This window comes from Panthera uncia, chromosome D2 (assembly GCF_023721935.1).
Source record: "Panthera uncia isolate 11264 chromosome D2, Puncia_PCG_1.0, whole genome shotgun sequence".
NCBI lineage: Eukaryota > Metazoa > Chordata > Mammalia > Carnivora > Felidae > Panthera > Panthera uncia.
In genome coordinates this window covers 37,930,459-37,954,060 of record NC_064818.1, presented here as the reverse complement: position 1 = coordinate 37,954,060, position 23,602 = coordinate 37,930,459, and the positions used below count along the sequence as shown (strand labels likewise).

At 53.2% G+C, this 23,602-nt stretch overlaps 1 protein-coding gene across 1 annotated transcript in view; it reads left to right on the top strand.

The window, feature by feature from the left end:
• The first annotated feature begins 13,143 nt into the window (after window positions 1-13,143).
• The window catches only part of ZCCHC24 (zinc finger CCHC-type containing 24), a 63,307-nt gene continuing 52,848 nt past the window's right edge, over window positions 13,144-23,602 (top strand). Inside the window, exon 1 of the mRNA XM_049645269.1 lies at window positions 13,144-13,593. Within this exon, the coding sequence (XP_049501226.1) occupies window positions 13,348-13,593 (246 nt within the window). The 5' untranslated portion in view covers window positions 13,144-13,347. The remainder of the gene's footprint in view (window positions 13,594-23,602) is intronic.

The following is a 23,602-nucleotide window of genomic DNA, read 5'->3' as shown; positions in this document are numbered from 1 at the left end:
TGTGCAATTATGTGACGTTCTCCAGCATCCCTTGGCAGCCCAGGCCAGTCCAGAGAAGGCTGATGACGGATGGATCCGTACTGGAAATTTCTCACCCAGGTGAGATGGCAGGCCAATGGGACGAGAGGGATGTTTACCAGAGTGATTGACAAGATGTGCCAAGACATGGAAAGTAGATGAGGAAGGAAGGAAAAAAGGGGAGTAAGAGAAGCTGAGTTATCACCCAGTCAGAAGGAGATAGTGGTAACGCAACTTTGCTGGTTATGAGTCCTTTCCCCATGCTGGCCACCGAGTTGTGGTCAAAGAGAGATGTTTGTGTTTTCAATGTCAGAGGCCATGTGGTCCCGGGTGACATGGCCAGAGTGTGGGGACCGGAGGGCAGTGGAAGTAACTGGAAGTGGAAGTGACCAGTCCCTGGAGACTAAACAGTTAAGGAACTGAGAGGGTGGGGTGGTGATGGGGCAGCAGATACTTTACTGTACTTTTGCAAGGTAAAGGAGGCTTTCTTTGGGCAAACCGAGACATGTGATCATTCTTTTTTTTAAATTTTTTTTAATTTTTGAGACAGAGAGAGACAGAGCATGAACGGGGGAGGGTCAGAGAGAGAGGGAGACACAGAATCCGGAGCAGGCTCCAGGCTCCGGGCTGTCAGCACAGAGCCCGATGTGGGGCTCAAACTCACGGACTGTGAGATCATGAGCTGAGCTGAAGTTGGACGCTCAACCGACTGAGCCACCCAGGTGCCCCGACATGTGATCATTCTAATGCTCAGCCACTCAGGCCTCTGGCAGGCCTCAGAATGGAGTAGAAGTGCCTAGTGTAAAGCCATTAGGGACTGATGGGGCACGCAGGCAGCTGAACACAGAGTGGGGCGAGGTGGCATGACCAATGCCAAGAAGCTCACCGGGCAGGCGCTTTAAAGACAGAGAAGTCTGCATGGGAAGCTTGTCTGGGGACAGTGGAAGATCAGGCGATACCTCCAGACCTGGTGGAGAATGAGATTTGCTCAGCCTCCTACATGAGTCACACTTTTTGGACTTTCTCAAGCATTTCTTTTTCAGCCTCATAACTTTCTTCAGAGTTATCTATTGTGTTTCCCTTTCAGAAAATGAAACCAAGACAGGGTGTGACTTAGTTGATTGACCCCACAGCAAATTCAGGAAAGCCCTGAAGTAGGGTTGCAGATAAGATACAGGACACACAGTTAAACTCGACTTTCAAATAAACAAGTAGTTATTGCATAGGATACACTTACACTAAAAAAAATTTTTTTTCATTGTTCATGTGAATTCAAACGAGCTGGGCAGCCTCTTTTTTTTTTCATTTGTTTGTTTATTTGTTTTGTTTTGCTGAACCTGGTGATCCAGAAGGCAGGTGAGTAGCCGTATGAATCAGAGAGCCTGGCTAATGACCTGGGAGGCAGCGAGGGCAGGGCCAGGTCTGAGCCAGGCAGAGAGAAGAGTATCCACCCAAGGAGAGCGGCCAGCATGGGGAAAGGGCTCAAAACCAGCAAAGTCGCACTATCAACCATGGCCAAATTATGGAAAGAGCCCAAATGTCCTTTGACTGATGAATGGATAAAGGTGTGGTAGATATATACAATGGAATATTACTCGGCGATCAAAAAAGAATGAAATCACTTTTTGCAATGACTCGGATGGACCTACAGTGTATGATGCTAAGCGAAATAAGTCAGAGAAAGAGAAGTATCATATGATTTCACTCATATGTGGAATTTAAGAAACACAACAGATGAACATAGGGGAAGGGAAGGAAAAATAAGGTAGAAACAGAGAGGGAGACAACCCATAAAAGACTCTTAAATACAGAGAACAAACTGAGGGTAGCTGGAGAGGTGTTGGATAGGGGGACGGGTTAAATGGGTGAGGGGCATTACGGAGGGCATGCGTTGGGATGAGCACTGGGTGTTGTATGTAAGGGGTGAATCACTAAATTCTACTCCGGAAACCATTATTACACTCTATGTTAACTAACTTGGATTTAAATAAATTAAAAAAAAAAAAGCAGCAGAGTCAGCTTCTGGACAGGAGCATCAGGGGGGTAAGCAAGAATGCTTTCTGCTCATGACTGTTCACACTTGCTCACAAACAGCTGGAGCCTCAGTCCACAAATGGTGCTCACACCTGTCATTTTCATTGGATCCTCTCAGCCCGAGGAAGTAGCACAGCACAGGTCCCAGTACCCGAAGTGCCGAGGAGAAAGCCGAAGTTCGGGGAGGCTTTGTGCGGCTCTGGAGTTGGGGCCCACAGATGGGGGTCTCTGGGGAGGGCATCGGCTCTTGCAAGGTGGGGGCGGGGGAGCAGTGGCAAGCCCCGAATCGCACCCCGCAGGCCCGGGGGGAGCATGGTGCCTACTTCCCAAGCAGGCGGGAGGCAGGGGGAGGGGAATCAGCGCAGAGAGAGCCTTCACTGGGGAGGGAGGGAGATGCAGGGAGTAGAGAAATGACCAAAGCTCAGGATCTGCTAGTAAATCATTTGCCTTCGCCAGGACACGGGAGCTGTGGGTTGTTATTATAAAATGCTGAAGTGAAATGAAATACAGACAAAATGAAATACAATACAGCAAAATAAAATACCAGCGCCAAAAGGAATAAAGGTGCCAAACCACCCGGTAAAGGTTCAGGGGAGCCGGAACTCCCATAGGGCTGGCGCCCGAAGTAGGCTCGAGAACAAAGCCGTTGGCTCCAGGCCGGGGAGCCCGGGGGCAGCAGGGGACAGTGTCATGCTCTCGTCATTCTGTACACTCCCTCAGTGACCTTATGGCATCTCTTATCACTCTGAGGGGGTGAGTTAGGTAAAGGTTCACAAGGGTGGTTCTGAGGAGGGGCTCGGGGAGAGCTTCTAGCTCATCTCTGGTTGTAAGGAGACAGCGAGTGCTGCCCTAGGTGCTGGGGTCAGTTCATTGACTCACCAACATGAAGTGATGCCCCACTATGTGCCAGGCAGCATGCCGTGTGCTGGGCAAGGTGTCTGTCTTCATGGGGCTTACATCCTGGTTTGTAGGTGGGTGGAGTGGGGAGAGACAGACAACAAATAAGAACAAATACATGAGTGGAGAGGCAATGTTTGAGTTGAAGCCCAAGTGAATTGGGCAGCCAGGCACGTATTTGGGGCTGAGAGGTCCAGGCAGTGGAGACGGCTAGTACAGAAACCCTAAGGGGCAGACAAGCTGAATGTGTTAGAAGAACAAAATGAAGACCGGTGTCTGAAAGAGGGAGGGCGCTCCTTAAGAGCCTGTGGAAAGGGTTAGGAATCTGGGCTTTGTTCTAGTGGGCTGGAAACTATTGAAGGATTTTGAATGGCAGTGTAATAGCATCTGATAGATGTTTTAAAACAGTGGCTTCAGAAATACATGTTGAGGACATTGTGCTAAATGCAATAAACCAGGCTCAGAAAGACAAATACTGCTTATACCACTTACGTGAGGAACCTAATATAGTCAAACTCATAGAAGCAGAGAAGATCATGGTTGCCAGGGGCTGAGAGGAGGGGGACATGGGCACAAAGTTTCAGGTATAGGAGATGACTAAGTCCTAGAGATCTACCAGACAGCAGAGTGCCTACAGTTAACTATACTGTATACTTAAAAATTTGCTAAGGAGGTAGATCTTATGTTAAGTGTTCCTATCACAAAAAAAGAAAAGGAAAGAATAGAAAACAAAAGGAGTACATGTTACATAATGACCAGGTACACCAGGTATGTATACAAACATATGTGTTTTAAACATATTAAAATAAAACAAAAGTATCACAAAACAATAGATATCTTGTGCAACGTGTTCTGATAGTCCCAATTCTTCTATTTCATTAAAATGAAAATCAGGTCATGGCCCATAGATTGGTGTCATGCCCACTAATTGGTTGTGTCCTATAGATTACCCTGCTTTTAGACTATTACTCGGGCCCTTGGGTATAAAATATATTGTCGGGGGAGAGGGGAAGCAAGAGGAGCAGCCCGAAGACCAGTGAGGAGGGTGGTGCACAAATCTGGACACAAAAGGGTAGAGGATTGGACTGGGATGTTGGCGGTGAAGACAGAGGCAGATGGGCAGACATGGGATATATTTTAGAAGCAGCATGGACAGGACTTATTAATGAATTCGATGTAAAAGGAGAGAGGGGGAGGAATTAGTAATGACTTAGTTTTTGGCTTGGATTGCTGGGGAACAGCAGTGCTGATTACTGACAGGGGTTACCATGGGGAGGCAGCAGATTTGCAGGTAATCAAGAGTTCTGTTGGGGCGATGTTAATTTCAGCACGCTTTCGCTCCTCTTAATTGTTCCTGCTCCAGGCTTAGCATCAGCTCCAAAGAAAGGACACAACAGGTAGAAAGCAACCCATGGTGAAACATTAAGGTTAAAAAAACCCAAAAAACAAAACAAAACAAAAAAAACCCTTAGTTAATAGCTACTCAGAGCTTACTCTGTGCCAGGCAGTGTTAAGAGCATTACACATATTCATTTCATTCGCAGGACAATGCAATGGAATAGGTGTTACTATTGTCTTCATTTTATAGAAGAGGCACAGAGAGGTTACTTTCCTCACCCTTAGTCACATAGCAAATACCTGCCGGAGCTGAGATTCAAAACAAGTCTGCCTGAGCAAAATGTACCTCTGTTAAGGAAAGAGGTACTCCGTCTTTTGGAGAAGGATGAATCTTGACTTGAAGAGATGTCCACATTATATTGCGGAGTTGAAACACAAAGGCAGAATTCAGACAGTAAACAGTAGATGCAGTTTTTGATCTGCTTTTTTGGTAAAAATTATGTATGTGTATGTGTGTGTGTGTGTATATATATATACACACACACACACATAATTTTTATTGCTGTACTCTATATATTGTATATGTATATGTATATATGTATATGTATATTGTGTATATGACTCACTGTGTGGACTTAGGCAGATCCAAGCCCTCTCTGGACCATAAGGGCCTCAGAGGGAGGTTTGAGGGAATGCCTAGGAGCAGCGGCATCCTGGTTAATGTTTAACAACTGGCTCTAGGAGGGGGAGAGATCCTCGATTTGTAGCCTTCACTGATTTCCAGGGTATAAATACTGCCCGCAGTTTCAAGGTCGTACGTACATGACAGACGTACGCTGGGAAGAGAGGCGCAGCAGCACAGTATCATGTAGCATTTCCGCCATGAAAATACTACACATAAGTCGCCTCAAGAGCATGGATAACAGTAAAATGTCACAAAATAATTAGGACTCGATGAGTTTTGAGTATCTATTACCTTTTTTTCCAAAGTAAGTTAATTGTAATTGGATATAATTTAACATTTAATAATGCTGTGTTTAACCACTGGCTTACAAAGCCTGTAAACATGTAGCAGTCAGCTCTAGCCAGTCTGTGTGAGTTGGCTCTAGGACACCACTGTCCTGGAGCCTTTTGAGCTCTGACAGGCTGAAGGTCCAAGGTAAGAAGGGGCAGCAAACCCACTGAGGTCATGAAGGTGGGAACAGACCTCCCCCTCTGCTCCTTGGTTCCCCGCCGCCGCCCCCCCCCCCCCCGCCCATGGTGTCTGCACCCAAATCACAGTCTCTGGAAGGAGAGGGAGGAAAGAGCACAGGAGAGAAGGACTCCAACCAGGAAGGCAAGTGGCAGGAAGGGCTGGCGGCATCAGTGTTATTGTTGGAGCTGTTTTCCTCTGTCTTATCAATGGCAGAGACCAGGGAAAACAATCCCCTTGACTTAATATCACCGCATGAGCCAACAGGAAACCGCCACCCCCCCCCCCCCCCCCGCCAGGCACGGGTCTCTGAGGAGCTGGCCACTCTGGATGGCCTGAATCTGAATCTTTCCCAGCCCTGACCGCTCATGTTCTGCCTGCTTCTGCTTCCCATATTTCAGCACGTTGACTACATAGTTCTGAGTCTCAGTTGTTCCTTCTCTGAAATGGCCTATCCTGCCAGGTCCTGCAGCATCAGAAGGAGTAGCTGTCTGCTGTGAAGCAAGGCCAGCTTTCTACTCCCTGGCTTCATGTCTCGTGCACGAACATCACCCTGTCTCCATATCATCTTCAATTTGGGAGCTTTGTGGGCACTCTGAGTATCACTTCCCTTCAGCAGATTTGGAAACTGAGGTCCGGGGAATTCAGGGAGCCTGCCACAGTGTCCAGAGAACCACCTGCACACACATTGGGCAAAATAAAAAAGTTTGGAATCGAGTTTGGGGAGGGTGTGGGCCCACAGGGCCCCTTATGCCGGGTAACATTTATAGTATCTGGTAAAGGTGAACACCTATATCCTACAATGCAGCAAATGCATATACTCAAGAGATGACTCTTATGAATGTATGTCAGGAAGAGTCCTAACTGCACTGTTGCAAGAACCATTATAGGAGAGTGGCTGATTAAACCGTGCTATAGTTACACGATGGGATAGAGTACAGCAATCCGAATGAACAAATTTACAGTGGTAGTGTAACTTCAGCATGATTAAAATTGAGCAGTACTATGGTAAGCGGAATAAGTAAGTCACAAAGATTTCAAACTGCATGATGCCCTTTTAATAATGTTAAACAACAAATCAAAGATACATTTTTAGAATACACATATATGAGACAAAACTATCCAATTAGGAAGGCAGGGAAATGATTCCAGAAGGTGATTATGTCATGTTGGGGGTCCTGGGGGGATTGGCTAGGGGTAGACCTCATAGGTGTGTGTGTGTGTGTGTGTGTGTGTGTGTGTGTGTGTATGTATATATACACACACACACACATATGTATATATATATATATATACACACACGCACACACACCTATATATATATATACACACACACACACATACTTACATATATATACACATACCTATGTGTATATATGTATACATATGTTATTGCCAAGGTTTTAGTTTTTTTACGTTAGCTGGTTTGTTCACAGGAGCTTATTATATTCATAAATATTTAATCACAAAATAATGTTACAAAGTGAGGATTACGGTCAAAGCCCTTCAATGCACCTGGGCTGGGGGAGAGGGACAAAGTTGGCATTGGACATCAGAAGACTTGACTGCTGCCACCAGCTAATTTTTCAGGGGGCCAGCTCAAAACCCCAGAACCAGAAGCTATGTGATTTTTCTCTTCCTAATACTAGTTTTCAAATGGGTGAGATGAGGTTTGGGGACTAGCTCATCTCTGAGCCCCTCTACTAGCTGAGCTAGATCGGGATCTGCTATTGTAGCAAATAAGTCCCTAATCTCGTGGCTGAACACCAGAAGGCTTGTCTGTAGTGCACATCACAGTCTGGAAGGTTCTCTGCCGCAGATCTCCTGCAGTGCTGATTGAGCGATCTGGCCTCTTCTGCCTTGGAGTCTTCACGTCCCACCTCAAGAATGGGGGAGAGAAAACATGGAGAACCCACGCCTACTCTTGCTGCCTCATCAGAGACACATTGCTTCTACTCACGGTCCCATTGTTGAGAACAAGTCCCATGCCGTCCCCAGCTGCAAAGGAGGCTGGGAAATGGACGGAGGACATGGATGCTTAGTGACCAGTGACCTTCCTTGCCAGAGCCCCCCCGCGTTTCGGCCATCCTCGGGGCTCTGAGTTGTTCCAGACCAGATTCGACAGTCTCCTGTCTCTGAGTCCACAAACCACAAAGGCTTTCTGAGTGTATTCACTCATTCCTTAAGTAAATAGGCAGCCTGCTCTGCTCCAGGGCTGGGTCAGCCAAAGGAGCACATAGCCCAGTGGTGTTGCTGGCTGGAGGGGGGTGGGAGGGGAGGACTGACCATTTTACGAATATTGTAACGCCATGTGAACACCCCCTAAAAAAGAATATTGAATGGATGGGTATGAGGGTGGGAGTGGGGTTATGATTACAAAAGGTGGCTTTGAGAAAGTCATTTTTTTCCATGAGGTTTTGAAAGGTGAGAGAAGACTGACTGCCAGGGAGGCAAAAGAGGAGGCTCTTCCTGGCAGGGAACAGCATGTGTGAAGCCGTGAGGCAAGGAAGGACTTGCATGAGAAGGAAAGGCCAGTTGTTTCACTTGGCTGGAGGGTGAGGTACACATGTGGTACAGGAGCAGGAAGGTAGCTTGTACTTGAAATTAGCACAGAAAGGTGGTCAGCAGTCAGAGGTCAAAAGGGCCTTGAATGTCATGTGTCACGCTCAAGTGTTTGGACTGTATTCAGTGGGCAGCCATGGAAAGATTCTCTTAGTAGGCAAGAAAGGCCACGGGGTGACTGGGGAGGCAGTTTTGCCCCCTCCCAAAGTCTCCATCAGCAAGCTTTCTTCCATTCTTCGATGTAGACAGGACTTTTCCCCAAAACAACGTAGAGGGCTCTGTGCACTCCGCTTTAGGTGGAGTGTTTTAATTCCCGTTTTTTTCAAACAGATGCTTCATAAGCCTAAATACATGGGAACTCCAGGGCCACACCCCTCCCTCCCCTCTCTGCCACGTGCTCCACAATGAGACATGACCACATTTCGATCACTGGTCCAGAGTGACCAGGCATCTTCTTTCCAGCCTTGGAGACCTGGGGTATCTCCACGTGGTTGAGGTTTGCTGAGGGGCTACTGATAAAATGTGTATGGATTGTTTTTTAATGTGGAGGTGAAATTGGAAGGAGAGGAGGCAAGTCATGGTTTCCCATAGCTGCTGCGTGAGGAAGGGCCCATCTCTGCCCCAGCACTTTTCTGAGGGTCATTCCTCAGTGAGTAGGGGCCTGCTCGGCCTGCTCCCTATGACTTCTGGGAATGAGAAGTCCAGGGCCTTCTGCAAGCTTGCCCCAGGCCATGCACAAGGGTAGGGCAGAGAACTCTAGGCTTCTGACATCCAGGCCGTTGCCCCTCATGCCCATGCACAGTGTCCAGCTTTGAAATCAAGCAAGCACTCTCTGAGGGCCTTCTAGAGGCCAAGGTCATTGGAGGGTCCAATGCCATCCTGTGTCCTGAGATTCAAGCAACAGTGGGAAGATGTGACACATGAGCAAACTGTCTAGCAGAGGATAATCAACTCACCGAAGTCACAGCTAGGAAAGGGACAGTCTCCAAAGGCCCAGGCACTTTGCACCACTCAGAACCTACATGGAGTAGCTGGCTGAGTTTAAGGTTCAGGGATTTCCTCACTTCTTGTGGTTCTCTTATGGTCAAGAGTCTGTGGGTGGGGCCTGGAGTGGTCAGGCTGCCCCTATAGTTTTACCATCAGAGCACTGCACAAAGATGCTGAAATCCAGCTGGCAGTCGCTGAGTCCTCTGCCCGGGGCCACAAGGACGCTACGTCCCCAGGAAGAGGAGATGGCAAATAGTCTTCATCTTCTGAGTCAACTCCACCCTTCGTGGTGATGCCGAGCACTGTGTTGAGAAGGAATCTGAAGTCATGTCTGGGGAAGAGTTCTGCACTCAGGGATTTCTGTCCTGGATGGGGGATGGGGCAGTGGCGCCCGCAGGGAGAGTATTTGCCATTTTGCTATCACTGCTGTAAGCTGACACCTTCTGTGTCAACACACAGCCCAAAGGAACCCAATGCCTACCCTTGGCCCAGAGGAGAGGCCAAACTCAGCCTTCCCAGGGTGCGCTTTGCTGTTTATTCCCGAGGCATGGAGTGTGGGCAGGTTCAAGAGGGTTAAGGATTCTTTCACATTGTAAGTCACGATGTGATGCATTTTGAAGAAAGCAGCAGCATCAATGAGCACAGCATCGTGAAGCCCCCTCTTCTTCCTCTGCTCGTGTCTGGTGTCTTTCAAGCCCCAACCGAAGGCTGATTCCCCCATGAAGACCTCTGCTTGCTCTTCCTTCCAAAGTTTCTCTTGTTTTCTCTGAGTTCAAAGCTCTTGGTTTGCAACTCCCTCAAACGTCTATCAGACTGTTGTCTGGGACTTTAGGAATAGACACTTCCCTACATGGGCCCTTTTCCTCCCGACCGCCACTCCAGGTAAATTGGGTATTTCTCTTGTTGAAATTGCCAAAACCACGCTTCCCTTTCAAACGACTGCTTATTCACAGTTAGCAAAGCACCTTCCTCCTGTTCACACACTCATTTGACCATGTCAGTCGGTAATTGAGAAAATGGAGGTTTACAGAGAGGGCAGAGACTTGCCCAAGGCCACTTGGCCAGCTCTCTTTTCTCCAAATCCTGTCTTCTCACCATTGTCCCATTCTGGAGACCATGAGGTAACAGAGTTGCCAGAAAGGGAAGGGGGCAGGGACCCAAGCCTCACCTGGAAGTCCTGTCTTCCCTGTGTTTCCGGGGCCAGGGCCGCCACACCAGAAGACTGCCAGAAGAGGACCAATGAGGGGAGAGGGAGGATGTGGAGCAGATTACGAGCAGGTGGCTTAGCCATTAGGCTTCCTGGGTGACCTTGGGCAAGTCCCTTTCCTTCTCTGGGCCATGGGACCTCCTCCTCTGGGAAGTGAAGGTTTGGGCCAGGACCTCTGACATTTTAAATGCAAGGTTTCTTGATGTGCACATGATGGGGACAGGGAAGGCACAGAGTTTAGGCCTGGGTGTGTCTTCTGAGCCTGCTCTCCAGGCCCCCCATACCCATCTGGTGATCCTCACCCATCACCTCCCATCCCACAGGAAGTGCTGTTTCAGGGAATCTTGAGAGGCTGGCTGAGGGGCTGACCTCAGATCAATCAGTTGCTACCCTGGCAAACTGCCTGTCAGTTGCTCAAATTTATTGATTACTTACTGGGTATAGAGTCCACGTGTTGGGCACGTGTGCTGTAGGCAAGAGGAGGAAGCAAAGTGTAAAGCCAGAGAAGCCACGCAGGCTCCAATGGGGAGCGTAATCTGGCCACCTCTCCAACCCTCCATCCAGCCATCCATGTAGCAAACAGTTCTGGATCACCTACTTTTTATGCAGCAGGCCCTGTGTAGGGACTATGGGACAGGGGTGGGGAGGCAGGGGGTAAAGGAGGCAGAGGCCACCAGCATGGTTGCCAGGTATGACAAGAACCCTCACAGCATCAAATCACTAAGAGACAGGGGACCCCGGAGCAGACGTCTCTCCAGGCAGGTGACAGAGAGAGTTTCAGGCCTAGTGACGTAAAGGTTTTGTGTAGCTAGCACCGAGGTTCTCTGCAGGCCCCACTGTTTCCCATTTATTGCCTTATACCTGGTGGGACCTGCCTGACCCCTCGAGCAATGTGAATTTGCCATCCACCTTAGGGGAAAATGCCAGCATCGCAACATAACAGGACTGCTTTCACCAAGGAGGAGAGTTGGGGGAGGGGGGCAGAGACAGAGAGCTCTGGGCTGGGCCTAGGTAGGCTCATCTGGGCTCCCCAACTGCTTGCTTGTGCAATTGAACATGTCCCCTCTCGGAACAGCGGCTTTCTCTAAAATGTCCAGGGAAAATAAAAATCAGTGGTCTCAAATCCTATTCTTCCTCCTCCCATCTCAGAACCTCAAAGACAGCAGCAGGGTTCCAGAGATGACCCCAATTATTTCCAGTAGTAAACTGGTTATCACACTTATTTCTAACAAATGTGTACCCCCTGTTTAAACAAATAGATTTAATACTTACTTGAAATATAAAGGGTATTGTATATGTAGGTCTCTGACGAATAAAAATACATTGAGATGTAACTGGCATATGCACTATCATTTGTGTGAATAATTGCAAATTGTTTGATAGACAGAATCTTTGAAAACATCATCAAGTGGTCTGAGACAAAAACTTGGAAGGGGTTCTTGGTTGGTGGGAAAGGGGGGCACATCCCTGAAGGCCTTTCAGGTCCAAGCACCCACCCACAGATGTTGTCTGTGCAGTAGTGGGAGAAATCCTGGAGGAGGGGAGTGGTGGAGAGCTTTTATGGAATGTCTTCTGCTTAGCAAACGCACACTAATCAGGTTACAAACAGCTCACAAATCCAGAGTTAGGACGGTTATGGTCCTCATTTTACAGAAGAGAAAATAGGCTTGCTCGCAGAGGTTAGGTGCCATACCGAGGTTACTGAGCTGGAAGGTGGCCAACCTGACACTTGAACGCCGGGGTGGAACGGCTCCAGAGCTAAGGGGTGAGGTGGGAGAGGTGACTCGGTCCCCTCTAGGCGCCTAGCCGCCAGGTTCCTGGCGATGGCACAGCGCAGGCGCCGGATGACTACCCCAGACTGAGAGGGTGAAGGCCCCGGGGCTTTGGGGTGTGTCAGGCGGAGGATCCCCCAGACATACTCGGAATAGTTGGGTCACCCTGGACCGTGGGTGACAGTCGTCTTCCCGAGCTCCCCCAGCCCCATCTGGGGTCCTGGCGGCCCGCCGAAGCAACGGGTTGGGCTGGGGCGGGGGGTCGGGGCGGAGGAAAAGGCCGGCCCAGAGCAGAAATAGGAGAAGGGAGAGGGGGAGGGGGGAACGCGAGGGAAGGAGGCGGGGAGTCCTTCCTGGGGCAGGAACCCGGGCCCCCCCTAGGCGGAGCTGGCCCGCAAAGCGATTCCGCAGATGGAAGGAATTAAGTGGGAGGGGGAGGGTCCTACTGTGATAGCGAGGGGAGGGGGGCGGGAGCCGTGTGTGTGTGTGTGTGTGTGTGTGTGTGTGCGCGCGTGTCTGGGAGGGGAGGGGGAGAAGACAAACACATCAGACTAGACGGAAATAGAAAAGACGACACACACACCACACACACACTTGGACAAACAGAACCACAGAAAAAGACGACGAGCCAGACAGAGACTGGGGCACAGGAGGTATTCGTCCGAGAGAGAGCGGAGACAGTAAGAGAAAGGAAGGAAAAAAGGACAGGAGAAACGAGTAAAAATGAAGTAATCGCAGAGGATTTGGAAAGAACGAGAGACCAAAGAGCGCGGACCAGAGCGAGAGCAGATTGATTAGGCCGGGGCTGCCCTGAGCTCCCGAAGGCTCGGGGAGCCGGGCGGGGTGGGGCCTGGGAGGGCACCGCCCACGGGCGGGCCAGCAGAATACTGCAAACGCGGGGGTGCCTTATTTCCCCCCTCGCGCTGCCCCACTACTCCATATTCAATGAGGCGGCCAATGGAAGGCGAGGACGGTGCAGAAAGGGCGGGGCCTCCGTGGACCCCACCTCCGGAGCGGCCGCCAGAGGGGTCAGCACTGAGGCAGATAGCGGATCGCGGGGCGGGGCGGGGCGGGCAGCGCGGAGGGGGCGGGCCCAAAAGTTTCCTGCCCAACTTTCGCTGCCTCCTTCCTCCGCCCGCGCGCGCTGCGGCCGCAGTCGGGGGGAGGCGGCGGCGGCGGCGGCGGCTGCGGGCAGCGCGCTGGGAGCACGGCACTGGGCGATCGCCGTCGGGGCTCGGGCGGTGGGCAGTGGGCGCAGGCTCCCCGGTGCCCGCCCCTCCGCTGCGGAGGGGGGGGGCGCGAGCGGGCGGCCGGGGAGGGGCCGGCACCGCCGCCGCAAAATGAGCCTGCTGTCGGCCATCGACACGAGCGCCGCTTCGGTGTACCAGCCCGCCCAGCTGCTCAACTGGGTCTACCTGTCGCTGCAGGACACGCACCAGGCGAGTGCCTTCGATGCCTTCCGGCCGGAGCCGCCCGCCGGCGCCGCGCCCCCTGAGCTGGCCTTCGGGAAGGGCCGCCCGGAGCAGCTGGGCTCGCCCCTGCACTCCAGCTATCTCAACAGCTTCTTCCAGCTGCAGCGCGGAGAGGTGGGTGCCCCCGCGCGCCCCCGCCCTCCGTCGACCGCGCGGGGCCTTTTTCTATCCGCCCCGCTCTTCCTGGCCTGGCCCGGCCCGGCTCCGTATTGCCCGGCCCTGCTTGGCTTGGCTTCGCTCAGCTCTGCCAAACTCGCCGCCCGATGTCCCCGGGGCGCCGGGAGCGCGTCACCTCCCGGCTGAGCCCGGCTCGGAGCAGCTCAGGCGCGGGCGGGGCCCTCTTGCCCCCTCTCCCAGCCTGGAGCGCCCTGCTCAAAGGGGCCCGGGGGGAGTCCCGGCTGGGCGGGGGGCTCCGGATTCTCTCCAGACAGCCGGGGCGCGGCCAGGGCGGAGAGCCCCTTCCAAGTGTCCTTCCCACGCCCAACCCCACCCCCCTCTTGGCCACCGCTTGCTGGGACCGGGAGTGCAGATTCTGCTCAGAGCTCCTCGGCAGGGGCCTAAAATCTTGTCCTCCGCCGACCTCGGTGGTGGCCGACCCAAAGGGCACCCTGGAGAGCAGGGCTTTTCCTGCTGTTCTTACGCAGGGACCCCCAGATACATCCTCCGGCTGCTTGCCCTCCCCCAGCCACATAGGAAGTGGTTTTTGAGGGCTTGACCCCACAGACTGCGCTGTCCCCCGCCCTCCCAGCCTGGAAGGAAATGAAAGGGAAATCCTCTTGAGCTCTTGGAGGGGGGCTAGCCAGGGGGAGAGGTTTCAGCTGCCCAGTGCCTTCTCCAGAAACCTGGGACGGCTGCTTTGCAAAGTCTGCCTGTTGGGGGGATTCAGTTACAAAGTAGAAGGGGCAGGGCATCTTCCCCAGCCAGATAAATACACAGATTGCCAGGACCTCTGAGCCTCTTTTCAGGGGTCATTTCCAGAGCTTTCCTAGATACCCCTCCTCTGTCTCTTCAGCTGGGTTCCTCCTCCTCCCCCAGTCCCATTTACTCATACCTCTTTTGGGAATTGCAGATACCCTTCTGTGGCCTTCACTCATCCTTCTTCTGGAAGCTCTCCCTGCAAAAGTGCAGGGGGGAAGGGGTGGAGGAGAGGACACACTTGAGGGTTCCTTTTCCTTCTAGACCCGAGCACAGCAGTTAGTTTTAGGAGAGGCAGGGTTCTGAATGGGTCGGGGAGAAGGGCCTGTGTATGCGTGAGTGTGCTGGGGACAGGAGGGGGAAAGCAGAGGGGCTCCTTTTTGGTCCCATAATGTGTTCAATTCTGCCAGTACCGACTAGGGAGGACATGGGCATATAAAACGCTGGCCTAAGGCCTAGAGGTGGGCCAATACCAGGCGAGCTGAGACGAGGATTGGTTGGCCTGTGTTGGGCCAGTTGGGCATAGTCGCGGGAGATGAGTCTGAAAAGCCAGCCCTTGGTGCCAGGCAAAAGCATTTGTATACCAGAGCTCTTTGTAAACTATAGAGCATGCTCTCCACGGGAAGAATCATTCTTGGCTGGGAATCTGTCTTTCTCATAAGAGACCTTGTCATCTCTTCGGGGAACTGGCTTCGGTGACCAGTGACTTTGGGGTGCAGTTTGTGGATGTTTCTTCAGTGCCTGGGTCTTTTTAGTTGTTATTTCGCCAGACATTTGTTGAGTGATGTGTGGGCCCTTTAGGAATCAGGAACAGGCCAGTGGGGGCCCCAGGTTAGAAGACAGATGAGATGGTACAGTTTGAAAGGTAGGTGATTTCATGGGGGTGCTGTGGAAATCCCAAGGGAGAAGGGTGATCATGACCCACATGACCATGACCTCTCGCCTCTCACAGGTCAAGGGGGGGTCCCCAATCGGCCTTGAGAGGCCTCCCTCTGTTCCTACCATTGGTGGCTTTCTTCCCCAAATGTGGGTCTCTGCTGAGAGGCCTGGGAGTTTGGGGGCCATCCAGAGTCTCTTGCAGGAGTAGGACATTTCTCTTGGAAATGTCTGACATCCAGGATCCCAGCTGGATCTCAGTGAAACCTGTCTCCAGTCACTTCACTACTACTCACCTCGGGTTCCCCGTGAAGCAGGATATTCCTTCTCTGGGACAAGTGTAAAAGCAGCTGGTAAAAGTTATGCAAAGCAATGGTGGAAAAGAGTCTCTTATGACCTGACTTTGGGGGAACCCTCTGTCTTTCTTGGTCTGGGCCTCGGTTTACCCATCCATTGAATTTAGTCTCTGCTGTCCCTTGGGGTGGTCTACGTGGGATTTGAGAGAGATGCAAATAGACAGGTTAGAGGGGCTTCTCCTACACTCACAGGCCAGTGGCTTCCTTAGAGGGGCTGGAGGTCTGTGCCTGCTGACTTCCGGAAGGCTTTCTTGGCTTCAGACTCACTCATTCTCACCCCTCACCCGCTTCGCCTCCTAAACCCTGTTGGAGCCCCAGCTGTGCTCCTGGGCTTTCCTGTGTCCAGGGCTTAGCCAGTGACCTAATATGGCTCCAAAATAGCAACTGGCAGAGAAGGCATGAAAAAATACCCCCCCACCTGAATGCCACCAAGGGGCTGGTTGGAGAAGAAGCAAATCATGGGCAAGCCAGAGGGGACTCTATGAAGGGACCCAGGGACTCAGGAGCATCGCCATTCTGTGCAAGGCCTGGCAGGCCTGGTGGCAGTGCCTGCGGATGTGACTTGCATGCTGACCGCTGACCACAGCCTGTCTGCACCAGTCCCTGTGCCAAGAGCCCACCCCCTCCTGCACCACCCCCAGGCTGCTCCCACCACAATAGCAAAACACCATGAATGCAGCTGGGATTTGGGCGGGGGGGGTTGAGGACATGGGGGCACAGAAGCCCATTGTACCCCTGGAACCTCAGCTCTGGAAGCTGAAGATAAGCCAAGGGTTCTGAGTGGAACAGTGGCCCTGGGAGCAGAGAGAGATGGCAGAGTTCATGTACAAGTCCAGGAGCGGGCACCAGGAGGTGACCTGGGCGCTGGTGGGGGCTCTTCAGCTTCTCAGCTTGTGGTAAGGATGCCAGGCCAAAGCAGGCACAGGCACTTTGGGGCAGTTTTTTAAAAAGGCCTCGGTCTAGAGTCTGGGCCCTGTGCACTTCGGTTCCAACCCCTGATCTGTAGCAACAACTATATGTCTTTGGAGGGAGACTTCTGAGGCTCCTGGCTGAGCCCCTCCTCTCTTACCCGAGGAAGGAGGGCTGTTCTTAGAGGGAGTGGGGGTTGGGTGGCGTGGGGAGATCTTCCTTGCCAAGTTTAGCCTGGAATTTAAATTCACAGCAGTGTGGGGGCTGTGGGACTCCACCTCCAGAAATGGGGAGGTACCCCTCCTTGCTGAGCATTAGCTCTTGGGCCGCTCAGAGGGATGTCCAGAACCCCTCCTGGGTAGTCCCTGTACCCCCTCAAGAGGAGATCTAGCTGTCCCCCTCTAGGTCAGAATCCTAGAGTGGCCATTATCTTTCCCTCTTCCTCCAGGGAGAGATAGATGTGGCCCTACAGTCAAACGATGGTTTGTGGAGGCCAGGGGCAGGGCTTTGGGGTCAAATACGTTTGGAAAGCAGAGCGGCCTGTCCTTCCCTTGGAGACGCACAGTGTCCCCCAGCACCATGAAGGCTCTGAGAAAGCCCCGTGGTGTGAAACTTGTTCACTTTCCTTCAACCCAACAGTTCCATCACTATTTGACCAGAGAATGCTTTCGGCCTAGAACCTTTGATAGCGTTTTTCTGAACACCTCCCGGCTCAGGGACTGCTCTGTTGAAGAACATCTCTTCCAACCCTTAGGAGGTTTTGGCTGTTAACCCACACCCTCCTCCTACCCCCACCTTGGGTCCCGGCACTAACTTCTGCGGCACCAGAGACCCCCCCCCCCCCCCCCCTCCCTGCCCTGGTCTGTCCACTGGAGTTTGGAGGTCAGCAGTAATGCTGTCACAAGACTCTGTGGACAGGGCTTCAGCCCTTCTGCAGACAGGGCTGGCTGTTAGGCCCTCAGAGGAGCACCTAAGGTGTCCTGCTTTAAAGGGCCCCCAGGTCTTGACAGTCTCCTGAAGGTTTTGTGTGTCACCTGTGCTGCCCTGGCAAAGCCACATATCTGTGTGAGGATGGAGTTTGTCTCAGTGGGGCCGAGAGTGGGCTTCTGGGGCTGCTCTTGGTTCCTAGCAACGTTTGTGGCCTTTGTGTGCGTGGGGGGGGGGGAGGGGGCAGCACCAAGTCCTGGGAGGAGCTCTGACTCAGGCAAGGAGGACCGTCATCCGAGGGCCTGTAGGCTGAGGTGGCCTGGCCCTCCCTCCATCAAATTGAGTTGACTAGGCAGGCCTGGACTCAGAGGGGAGGCCACACCTTGTGGACCTTCTGAGTCAGGTGGGAGGGAGGAAAGCAGGCAGGATTAGTAATTTGTAATTAGCAGAGGCAGAGGGCCAGGCCCTGTCAGCGCCGAAAGGGGGGCCTTGAGGGGAAGATGGTCCCGAGTAGCAATCCCTTTCTCTTGGGGAGTGCTTTTTTCTTGGCATCTCTTTTTTCATAGCTCCCATTTTACAGGAGAGAAAACAGGCCTGGAGAGTCACCCAGCATGTCAGTGGCAGAGCTGCGTCTGGAACTCTTCCATGCTCCAGCTACAATTGTCCCTTGTGGCTCATCCTGCTGGCTGTCACCTCGATCATTCTCTGGGCCCCAGTGCAGGGCGGCCAGTCTCCAGAGGCGTTCTGTCAAGCCGCAGGGCCTCTGATATTCTGTCCCTGATCCTGAACCTTTTGAGCAGTGGTAGGCATTGGTCACGGGTACCAGGTTTCCTGCCGTGTCCCTGCTCCAGCCACTCCCCAGAAACCGAGCACGGGGCTCCCTGAAGCCATGACGGAAGTCCAAGGGAGCCCTGGCTTGCGAGAGTCAGACGATGGACACGGAGCATTTGGCCACACTTTTGTCTCATATCATAGCCTGTGCGCAGTGTCCCCCTTGTCCAGGTGGGGAAAAGGCTCTCCAACAGGAGGATGGGATCAGTGATCAGGGGATCAGTGACAGCACCGGGGCCCCAGCTCAGGTCTCAGGAGGCTTGATCTGCGCTGTGTATATGTGGGCGTGGGTGTGGTGGTGTATAATCTTTTATTCTGTCCTCCTCTGGCCATGCCGGGAAGCTTAGTGCAGACGCCAAGCTTTGCCCTGGGTCTTGCCTGCCCTCAACACCTTGGCAGATTCCAACTTCTTTCTGGTGCACGTGGCTGCCCCTTCTCCGAGAGGCTTTCCCCAGCTGCCACGGGGCGCACACCTCCCTCTGGCTTCTGTGGCCCGTGGCAGACACGCCGTGCATGCTTCCGGGGAGGCGTGTCATGACCACTGCTATTGCTGAGGGACATACTCTGTACTTGCGTGTGTCTGGACAGCTACGTCGTCAGCACGCTTCTCGAACCTGTAAGTCCTAGCAGCTGATGCTCAGGCGGCGCCTGGGACTTACTAGGTGCTCGGTCACTGAGTGGATGGGTGGATGGATGATTGGCATTGCACTTACTCCCCCTCTCTTCCCTCTCTAGACCTGTGACGATGTGCGTCCCCTTACCTCATCTCCTGTTCCACCTTACAGGGGAAATGTTTATGGATTTTGCTTGATTACTTGGAAAGAGCTGACTTAGGAGATAGTAAAGCCCTGTCACTAGAGGTGTCCGAGCAGAAACTTAGATGTGCTCATGGTTCCTTGCCTTCTGTGGTAGTGGATCTCTTCGAGAATCGGAGACAGCGCGAGCTCTTCTCCTCGGCGCGGGTGCCCAGAGCACAGGCGTGCGGGCACACACAGACACGCGCCCTTGCGTGTGATTTCAAGATCATGGCACCCACATGCCGACAATAGATCTCAGATCAAGGCCCCCTTCTATAGAGGCTGCAAGCCTCGGTGGTACTCCCAGACTGGCTAAATATTAGGGTGCCTTTCAGTCCTTAGGTTGTCAAATTCATGCTTTCTGTGCTCATTCCACGAATGTGTTCTAGAAGTGAGAGACAGCTGGTCCCCAGTGCTTACGCTCTGGCTGCACAGAGTGCATATGGCTGCAGAATGGGAGCACCTCTCAGGTGAGCGGTGACCTGGGCGGGAGCAGGAGGGACCAGATGGGGAGGGAGGGTCTTCCTGGGTCTTTTCAGCTGAGCCCTGCTGCCACTGTGCTCCTCCCTCTCCAGGTCCTTTCCCCGTTTCTCTCTCCCCACTCCCCCTGCCAAAAAGAGCATGGACTGTTTCCTTAAGTGAGAATCTTTCACTGAGCTCTGGCTGTGGACAGGGATTGTGTTTTGCACGCGTGGGTGAATGGGCCTCCGGGAGGCCGTGGCGCCCTGGGGGTTTCTGGGTGGGGGTTTGCTGCCTCTGGCATGGCTAGGCCTGCCACCTTCTTGGCCCACAGGTCAGCTTCGGACCTTGGAAACAGGAGCAGGTCTGGGCTCTCACCATACCCGAGAAATCTTTAGTCAACATGTGAATTCACTCTCCCATTGGCCAAGTCCCCATCCTATCAACAGGTTGTCTCCTCTCCCTGTTCGTGTGGGACTCTGGGGGCGAGAGCCCCAGACAGACCCTGGGGGAGAAGAAGTGCAGATCCCCTTGGAGAAGGGGCGGAGTCACTTGTGAAATGAGTGGTTTCTTGTGTTAAAGACAGGGGTGTGAGTGTGTACGTGTATACGTGTGTTTTCATGCACGTATCTGTGTGTATGGAAGCGGGGGATAGGGGTGGCTTTTGGGGATAAAAAAGCAGTTGTCTAGCTGTTGAAAGAACCCCCACAGAGCTGGGGATTAGGATCAGAGAGTCCCCCCACTTCAGGGCCATCTCTGGCCTGGGAGGGGCAGGACATCCTCGGATGTTCCCCTTCTCATTGCCTCGCCCTTGCCCATCGCTGCGTTGTTTTCTGTGGGCATGGTTCCATCTCTGCTGGCTGTTTCTCCTCTCTTCTCTGCACTGGTTTCCTCTCCTTCTAGGCTGCCTTTGGAAGCTTCTATGCACTTGCCCTGACTCCTGTTTGCCCCCCTCCTGCTAGGCCCTCTTACTGTCCTGGGGGCTGGGAGTGGGGAGTCAGCCCTGGAAATCCTTGCCTCCACCCCCACAGAACCCCCAGCCTGAGGACCTAGACCCCTCACGTAGCCCAGAAAAGCTGGTGTCTCATCTTGCCAGGGCCAAGAGGCTTGACAGTACGATGTCACAGGCCCAAGGAGAGTGGTCCACACCTGTTCTTTTCCTCTGGCTCTCCTTAACATAGGAGAAGTTAAGCCTTGGAGGCCATGTGGGAGCCGAAATATAATAGGCCAACTGATGTTGAGAATCTCCCCTTAGCCACATGGTGGCTGTTTTACCTTGAGCGAGTTACGCAGCCTCTCTGAGCCTCAGTGTCCAGCTCCGTAAAACGGAGCCAATAATGCCCATCCAAATGGTGTTCTCGCAGGTATAAGAAAACCAAGAAAGGGAAAGGATCCAGTCGAGTGTACGAAACAAGCAGGGTCAGAATAGATTTTAGCATCTTCCCCTCTGTTTTTCTGCAACAGCCATGCCAGAGCCTTGGGGAAGTTCTAGCAATGGGCAGAAGCTGGATGCTCTATCCCCCAGATATGGTGTGAAAACCCCACCCTACCTGCTGGCTGCTGGGAGGAGGGGGGAGGGAAAGGTGGTCTCTTCCTCCAGGATGGTGATCTGGGCCCAGAGGCTTCCACTCAGCACAGTAGTGGGGCTTCCCTCAACCAGTGCCCTGAGCAGCTTAATCTGGGGTGAGAGTGCCTTTCACTTTGTCCATGGCAACTCGGAGACCCCAACCTATATCTCTAAGGTGTTAGGACATCCATTACCTTGTCTGTCAGGTGGGGCCCCCTGGCCCTTCAGCGCCTGTGATTATCTGCACCCAGGACAGTTGTAGGTATGAGAAGCGGCAGGAACAGTCTGGAATCTGGGGTGATGGGACATTGCAGAATCTTTGCCTTTGGATATGCCCAGCCTCGCGGGGAAGCGAAGAGACTTACTGCGTGAAGAGATTAGAGAAGGACCTCAGAGCTCCTTCAGCCAAGGGCAGCTGAGTCATGGGGTGATCCCTACCAGGCCTAGTCCTGAAGGACAGGGCTATGGCCGGGAGGTCCAGGAGGCCCTCGGAGGAGGCAGGGCGTCTCTCAGGAGCACCTCAGTCTGTGCTTTTCACACTGTCCCGTGGAGCCCAAGGCCTGAGTAGGAGGAGGGGGTGGGTTCAGGGCCACACCATTAAAGTTATAACCAGATTGGGAGGCAGGTCCTGGAGGAGGTTTGGATGGACACAGAGAGGGCATCCTGGGGGTGGGGATAGTAAGTGCAGAACTAGAGGGGGGACAGCGGATGCCCCGTGGGACACTGGGGCTGTTTGGGAGTTAGGGGCTGACTGACGAGGGGCTGCTCCTGCCGGGCCTTGCCCTCCAGCTCCAGGCAGCAGGACTCGGAACAGGTGGGCCCACGGCGACTGAGTGCCGTCTGTGTGGGGGCTCCGGGGGTGTCTTTCAGTAGCTGGTGTCTGGACCTTAAGGAAGTAGGACTGCAGGGATCACCAGTTTTGCCCGCCTTCCCTGTTCCATGTTGCATTTTACAGACGGGAAGCCCAAGAGGCCAGGCCTCGCTCCGCAGCCGGAGGGGAGGGGACACCGCGTGTCCTGGCCTCTGCTCCATCCAGTCGCCATAGGCTGTGGAAGAGGCAACTCGCCTTTCACCTCCACGGCCCCAGCTCCTTGGGTCTTTGGAGAGGAAACAGGTTGCAGCCTCACCCGCCCTTTCAGCCAGCCGGCAAGCAGGACTCCTGGCCCTCAGGCCTGGCTGTGTGCCCTCGCCTGTGCCCCTGGGCCTCTCTGGGCCTCAGTTTCTCCATCTGGAACACGAGAGTGGCCGAGTCAGCTGCCTGCTCTGTCCTTTCAGCTCTAAGGTGGTGTCATCTTGAACCGGGGCTGGGGGAAGGGAGCTGGAGCAGCCAGGAGGGCCAGGCCAGGGCACACTAGGGGTGAGAGAGGCTGTGAGGAGCTCTGACCTCGCTTCTCTGACCTGGGGCTGCCGGTGCGACACAAGCTGTGAGCGCCTGAGCTGGTGGGTGGGGGGCGTCAAGCTGCCAGGGACGGGACAGGCTGCTCAGAGGCCTCTGGCTGCCCAGGGACACCCGCGGGGCCACCCGTGGGCAGGACGGTGTGGCCACAAACGGGGGAGAGGCTGTTCAGGGTGTAATTAATGCACTTTCTGGCACCCACCAAACTTCCCCTTCCTCTGGACAGTCTGCTACCAAAACAGTCCCGATTCCTGTGGACTAGCTTAAATCTTCTCCAGAGGGGGGTGACAGGGGGAGGGGAGAAAGAAAGAAAAGAAAGAATGGGGGTGGGGGAACGAAGAGGGTTGTTATTTGTGAAATTGCGTTTCCCAGCCATGAGGATGAGTCACACCATTTGGAGCTTGGAGTTTCTTGTTTGGATGAACTTTTCTCTGGGAGGCTGTGGTGATGCTGTTCTCCCTCAGGCCAGTTCGGGTGGGGAGAGGCCTCGAGTCAAGCTAAGGAGAGACCTCGGTGGTTGGAAAGTCCAGGTGCTCCCAAGGCCAGGTAGGGCTGGGCCGTCTGTACCGAACTGCCTGGGGGAGCTTATAAAAAGCAGATTTGGGCTGGGGGGAGGGGGAGCCGGGAGTTAGTGTTTACTGGGGAGAGGGTTTCAGTTTGGGATGGTGAAAAAGTACTCGAGTTGATGGTGGTGAATTTGCCCAATAATGGGAATGTATTTGGTGCCCCTGGACTGCACACTTAAAAAATAATTAAAACGGGGACGCCTGGGTGGCCCAGTCGGTGAAGCGTCCAGCTTCGGCTCGGGTCATGATCTCATGTGGGTTCATGGGTTCAAGCCCCTCGTCGGGCTCTGTGCTGACAGCTCAGAGCCTGGAGCTCTGGATCGGATTCTGTCACTCCCTCTCTCTCTGCCCCTCCCCCCCCCAAAAATAAATGAACATTAACAAATTTTTAAAAGTAATAATTAAAACGGTTGGCTTTCTGTAACGTAGATCTTAACTACAGTAAAACAGTGTAGATTCCAGGCCCTTGGTCCCAGGTGACTGCCTTGGTAGGTCTGAGGTGGGGCCCAGTACTCCGTATTTGT